The sequence below is a fragment of the Poecilia latipinna genome, unplaced genomic scaffold, assembly GCF_001443285.1.
Source record: "Poecilia latipinna isolate Pla-1442-1.1 unplaced genomic scaffold, P_latipinna-1.0 Scaffold3969, whole genome shotgun sequence".
Taxonomy (NCBI): domain Eukaryota; kingdom Metazoa; phylum Chordata; class Actinopteri; order Cyprinodontiformes; family Poeciliidae; genus Poecilia; species Poecilia latipinna.
This window is the reverse complement of record NW_015116585.1, coordinates 1-7,033: the sequence shown is the minus strand read 5'-3', so window position 1 is coordinate 7,033 and position 7,033 is coordinate 1. Positions and strand designations below refer to the sequence as shown.

General features: G+C 37.9%; 1 protein-coding gene across 1 annotated transcript in view; it reads right to left on the bottom strand.

Moving 5' to 3' along the window:
• Window positions 1-3,580, bottom strand: part of LOC106941983 (ladderlectin-like) — a gene marked incomplete at its 5' end in the record, with an annotated part of 8,972 nt that extends 5,392 nt beyond the window's left edge. The window contains 2 exons of the mRNA XM_015025140.1: window positions 680-709; window positions 3,566-3,580. Coding sequence (XP_014880626.1) covers window positions 680-709; window positions 3,566-3,580 — 45 coding nt within the window. The remainder of the gene's footprint in view (window positions 1-679; window positions 710-3,565) is intronic.
• Window positions 3,581-7,033: the final 3,453 nt, after the last annotated feature.

The window sequence follows — 7,033 nt, the reverse complement described above, 5'->3', positions numbered from 1 at the left end:
TCAAGTAGAAACTGACAAGAACCGGATGAAACAGCAAAAATGAAGACAAATTTATTTCCAATATAAGATCAAAATGGTCCCACACTGAGGGAACCTTTTGTTTGAAGCTGCTCCATAGTTGACACTGTAGAAGATCAAGAATTTGTTTGGCAAATGCTTTTGACAGATTCTCTCCCTTATAAACACAGTTTGGCGTTTAATGTGATTTCGAAACAGTTCCTGTATCGATCACGTGACTTACTGAAACCAATACACGCACCGAAACGGGTTTTGGTCTATGGGCTTGATGCATGCGCCGACGCATCGGTGTTGCCGGATCCATCACTAGTTATAATAAAGTAAACAACAAAACGCATAAAAAGTGAACTTGATCCACTGATGTATAACTAGGATTTATTGAAATGCAGGAGTGACTTGAACTGAATTAACTGTTCTTAGTGTCTTGAAGCAACAGTTGTTGTGAAGTGACGATACTTAAACTGAATTAAATAAAAGCATTCAGATGGAAATTCTAGATTCCAGATTCAGTCCTAAAAAACATGAATGAAATGACAAACTGATTATTTATGAAACAAACGTCTGGTCAGACGGGGCAAAGATGACAAAAAGTGAAAAAAAGTGACAGATTTACAACACACAAAACATTAACTGGTTTTTGCCCTGTTGTTTGTGACTGTACCTCAGCAGAAGCCCAGTCCTTCTGAGTATCCTGGAAGAGGAAACACTGATTTCCATACTTAGACCAGCCAGTCGGACATGGACGATCTGGGAAATGCAAAGAAGTGCAGCAGATCCTAAATAATGACTTTTATTCTCAAAATGAATTTGAAGAAATTATATGTCTTATTAAATGGAACAGAAGACTAGCAGCAAAATCCTTGTTCTTCATAAATAAATGACAATGTATTGAGGGAAAGCTGAGTCGAACATTAAACTTCTCTTATTTAAATCCATCACACAAAGTAAACATTTAAAGCTGTATTTGCTGCAGTGTTAATGTGTAAGGCTCACAGAGCATCAGAACCCAAACGTCTCGGAAACTTTTATTACATCAGATCAATTTTACAAAGCCATAACATGATCTGCACAATCATGGAGACGACAGCTGACTGGACGGATGTCCCTCCACAAGGAGGCAAGACACTAGAGGTCAATGCTAGCTGGTTGTTAGCACAGTGCTAACCAAAGATATTCATAAAAAGCTGAGTGAAAGAAACAAGTGTGATAGGATGAGGCCCATAGCTGCAGGAATTAGAGCAAAAGGAGCCCAGGCCAGGTGCTGAGAGCTTAGAAACTGTCAAGTTTAAAGGTACAAAGTATTAATTACAACTTTAATATTCTGTATATTTTAACTATATTTCATGTATTTGATCAATTTTAAACAAAAACTTCCAGAGGGAGCTTTGAAGAGGCCAAATAGTGAGCTTAGCGATGGTCCTTAAGTTTAAAGTCCTTTTCCTCAGTTTCAGTGGCTGCTGTCTGTCCGAAGCCATTTCTGTTTAAAATATATTTTATCATCAATCAGATGTAATATTCTACTTTTTATAGACACTAAATTTGGGTTTTCATTCTCTGTGAGTCACAATTATCAAATGTAATATGTAGTATTTGTATGTGTAAGAAAATCTATACAATATAATGAGTCTGACTGTCTGACATAAGGGAAATAAAATACTGAACTTTTCACAGCAACTTTATTTTAAATGTGTTTGTAAATGCAGTAAATGTCTCTTCATTCTGTGACTCAAACAGCTTTAAGTCTGAACACCTTCAGCTGCCTCATCTACATTTCCTCAATAATATTTTATAATCTGTTTTTCACTCAGACGAAAAGAAGATGGCAGACTCACGTCGGCTCCGTTCCAGAGTACGCAGCTCAGAGAGACGAGCAAAGCCAAGTAAAGAACTGAGGCCATCTGAGGGAGAATCGTCACAAATAGTCAGATTTTCAGAAAAATAAAATTACAAAGCCTGTCATTTGTATTCACATCCAGCATTGCTAACTAGCCATGGTTTATACTTGTTTTTATCAAATAAATAAAATAAAAAATACAATGTTTGCACATTATGTATTCATAAAACAAGCAAGAAACAAAAAGAACAACCAATAAATTACAATCTTTGAGTTCTCCTCAGTCTAAAATCTGGCCCTGATCACTTAAGGATTTTTAGGTTTTGTTATTTTACAACTTCAAACATCTTTGATTTGATGTTATAGACAAACAGAAAGTAGATTAAATGTGGAAGTGGAGGAAAAATTTTAATTAGTTTTCCTTAAAGAGGATAAAACCCTACTGCATAATATAACCGTTACCTTCTCATTTTGAACTCTCTCAAACCTGAGGAAGCACTAAGGTTTGATGAATTACGTCCAGATTTCTGAAGCAGAAAGGACCAGCCAGCAGAGCGGGCAATGGCTCAGCTAACGAGGCTAACGATGCTAATGAGGCTAGCGATGCTAATGAGGCTAGCGATGCTAATGAGGCTAGCGATGCTAGCGATGCTAATGAGGCTAGCGATGCTAATGAGGCTAGCGATGCTAATGAGGCAGGTGGAACACTGACTGCAATGCATGCTGCGAATTTACCTGAGACATTTTGAGAAATTTCTGGAACATCTTTCAGTCAACTAGAATGATTCATTTGTGATGTTAGACACTTAAACTGACTGAGTCAGGGCAAGAACAAAGCGTCAGTGACCTTGAGTCCAGTGCTAACGTTGTTAGCCAACTCTTTGAGTGGCTTGAAGCTACAAGTTCAGAGCTACAGGAGGAAAACAGGCGGCTGGAGCTGAAACTTCCTGGCAACAAGAGGAGAAATAGGCGCCGAAACAAACAAACTCAGTAAGCTGAAGGTCCACAGCTGACCGTTTTCTGTTCTTAGCTACATAGTCAGAATATTTTAGGCTGTACAGTGGAACGAGGCAGAGCTGACCTTTAGGTGACCTCCTATTTGCCCTAGCAACTGAAACTCTTGTTGCTGTGGACCACAGCAGCAGGGAGATGCTGGACTTTGGTAGAAGTTTATTTTTGATCACAAGTCATCAACAAGTTATGCTGATGCCTTGCTTTTCTGTTTCTGACCTGCTGAAGTCAAAACTCCAGATATAAAATCATTTTGGAAAAATATCTGGGTATAAAAACATAAAATAAAAGCAAACAGATTGTTTTTGGTCCAAGTGACCTTTATTTAACAGGAAGCAGAAGAGAAAGCCTGCCTACATATCTAGGTAAATAAGGTCTATAACCCCATTAGGATGCAGCATCAACCACCCTGAAAAAAGTCCTCACATCTATAGGAAAGTCACATATTTTCATATTTGCTCAGGTTTTTTGTGTCTTTCCTTTGAGACAAATGAAGAAACTTCCTGACTGACAAATCGCTGCATCGTTGCTAAAGACGAGCGTGAGCCCCCTTAGAAATTGTTGTTCATATTCAGTATCTGATGAAATGACAAAGGGTCTATTTGAATGTTAAAATATATAAAGCATTGAGATAAAGAAGAAGAGCTCCAACGTTACCGTTCTTTGGGTTGTGAGCAGTGAAGTGCGTCTCAGCATCAGTACCTGGTACCAGGATGTTCAGGGATGGGAGCGCAGCCTTTAAATACCCTCACTGGGTGGTGTGACCATCATATGTCAACACCATCAGGTCAAATGGTTAATATTTCCACAGTCTACATTTCATGAGCAAATACAAAGGTATCAGCTAAGATGATGAAACTCCCACAAGCTGCTGCTGATGGACGTCTGATGTAACTTCTGTTTTACACACAGACAGAAATGATTGGTCTGGTCTTAATGATGAATTAATGCCACTGCAGGCTTTATAAAATATAAATCCATGACATGCCAACCACTGACTGACCAGGTTTGTTGGCGTCTCCAGGCCGTTTATGTTCTGATGTATCTGCAGACATTTCTGTGAAATCTCCCCATCTATAAAATTTACTGTCTGTAGAGTCAGAATGTGAGGTTTGTTCACCTGTTTCACCCTGACCAGATCAACAGATCAGAAAAAGGTTCAACAGGCAGATGACTGCAGAGCAGCAGGACTTCTCTCTTCATAAGAAGTCGAGTCTTTCCAATTATTGTTTGTTTAAAAAGTAAAGCATTAGATTTTTTTGGTCTGTTTAAAAAGCCTTTCTGTGGGTGGAAACTCACCATTTTGATATTGGTAATTATAAAATGATCTGTCAATGCTGTAACTGATGAAAATAGAAAATCAACTAATCAATGACTATTGATTTCTAATTTAGTCCAAAATGAATAAAACATTGTTTTCCAAAAATATCATCTTGTGCATTGTGAAGTGGTTATTTGGAATATATAGGATCTATTTTATCCAGCTGATTAGTGCGGTGTAATATGCTGACGCCATCAGATCATGTTTCTGTTTGCCTGAGGCGAGCCGATCCTCACAGGAACCTGGGTGTGAGCTTCACTCAACAGATCATCTGACATCCAGAGATCAGGTTTCATCCAGAAACGTTTCTCCAGAACCGACAATGTCTACAGCCAGCTTCCTGTTTTCTTCAAGTCCAATTTATTTATACATTTAAAACACAAGTTTAACCAAAGTGCTGCGCAGACATAAGATGAGCAAGAAACATTAATAAAATAGAGCAAAGATCATGTCAGCTGACACCAACCACTGATCATTTTGAAGACATAAATATATATTACAGACTTTATTCCAATTATATTCTAACTGCCCAAAGAAGAAATTAAATTGACAGAAATTACAATTTACAAAATATAACATGAATGGCAACAACAATGAGTTTACATATCAGTCACTTTAACAGGCTCTGCTAAATGTAGGATCACCATCAGCAAAGTGACTATTAGTTAATGACTTCATCACTGAGCCTAATATTGATGTTAGTTGGATGACAATAAGGAAATCCATCTCTGTCCTGGGGTGTCCTGTTGACCCAGAGGTGGCAGACAGGAGGACTAAGCTGGAGTACCCGCCCCCCCATGCCGCCCTCTCTGACAGCACTGAGCAGCTCCTTCAGTGTCCGGCTGCGGCTCCCTAAGAAGCAAAGATACTGCAGGTGTTTCCTTCTGGCCGCCTCAGACTGTCCAACACCTGCTGCTCTCAGTAGGTCACTGCTCTCTACTAATGAACCTGTTTGTTTTACTCACTTATCAATGGTAAAGTGCTCAACTGTGTATAATATCAAAATTCACCATGTATAACATAACTTGCCTATCTGTCACTATGTGCAATATGACTTACATTACTATTTCATTTATTATTTATTTTAATCTATGTGTAACATCACCTATCTACCTACCTTAACATATACACCTGGAATTTACTTATTTTTATATTTCATACTATATTGTTTCAGTATTTCTATATTCACTTGTATTTTTTTTTATATATAGATTTTTTATATTTTTATATTGATTCTGCTCTGTCCTCAGTACTGCTGTAACAATGCACATATCCCCACTGTGGGATTAATAAAGAAATATCTCATCTTATCTTATCTTATCTTATCTTATCTTATCTTATAATTATCTGTACTGATTTAATCACCTAATTACAAATTTTCAAGTGAGACTAAGATCATGAAACAGGAGGAGGGGTTGCTACAATAATTCAAGAGTCACTGAACTGAAAGTTTTCTGGGAAAATTTGACTCTTGAATATCTGAGAATTAAAGTAAAAACCCATAAACAAACTTTGACTCTTATACAAAACTCTTCAAATATGTGGAAACTTTCTTCATTGACTTTAATGAGCTTTTATCTGTTATAGGCATTGATTATGAGTATTTAATGATAGTGGGAGATTTAGGGCCTGAAGACGGAGGGGAAAAGTGACGTGATATTCTTGAACATGTTGGATTAAATCAGCATGTTACACAGCCAACACACTCCAGGACACACTGGACCTGATTGTCAGTAAGAGTGGGAATGTTTCCAGTGTCTCTGTAACTGATGTCGGCCTGTCTGATCATTTCTACCTTTGAAAGTGAAAACAGCTGTTATAAAATATTCTGTAGGACAACAGCAGAAACTTTTAATCAGATCTACTTTCATGGCGCCTCTAAGCTGTAACCATGGCGATGAGCTGGTCGATAACTTCCATTCTTTGATTGATTGATTGATTGATTGATTGATTGATTGATTGATCCTGTGTGTCAGCAGTGATCTGATCAGCCTCCAAGTTTCCTTCATGTCTTGTGAGGTCAGTTTGTGCTGGAGTTATTTTTGTTACTCCCTCAGTTAAAGTCTGTTATGTTGCCCTTTGTTGGCCTTAATTTATGGTTTTGTGAAACGTTTGATTTCTTTGTAATAAATGAAGAATCTTTTTTGAAATCAGTTTCTCTCTGGCTGGTCTGTGAAAATAGATGATCTTTGATTTCAGAGGTGGGTTGTACTTTGCAGACTCCAGGAGTAAAGAGGGGCAGACAGCTGGTTAGGTGTTAACCCTTTCAGAACAGGAAGTTAGTTGGGAACCAAGTTCACTTGGTTTGGTAAAAGTTAAACCTCAGTGAAGAAAGTTGGAGGGAAGAAGTTCAGCACAACGAAGGCTGAACTGGGGCCTCTGCACATGTAGAGGTCACATTGATCTAAACACAATCAGAAATGGTTTCACAGTGTAGGACTGACTTAGAGCTGCACAAGTCAGATACACAAGTCAAAAATCTACAGTTTATATCTTCAGATTCTGTAAAAGACTTTAAAATATCTTCCAAACTTTACAAGCTGCCACTGAAACATCTTAGCTTAAACCTGGAGGCTCAGGCATCATGATGGGATGAATGATGGTTTCATGTTTTCACTGCTTTGACGTTACCATGGAGATTCAGAGACAGTTACTCAATAAACTGTCTTAATTTAAAGTTTATCATCTTTTCCCAAAGAAATAAAACGATATGACAATAAATGTTTATTCATATGACAGATTTATTTATCCTTGTATCTTCCAGCAGCGACGCCATCGAGGAAGTGACATCACCAGTGAGAAGGTCACATGGTCATGTTGGATTTCTCAGGAAGAGGAAGGAGGAGTTA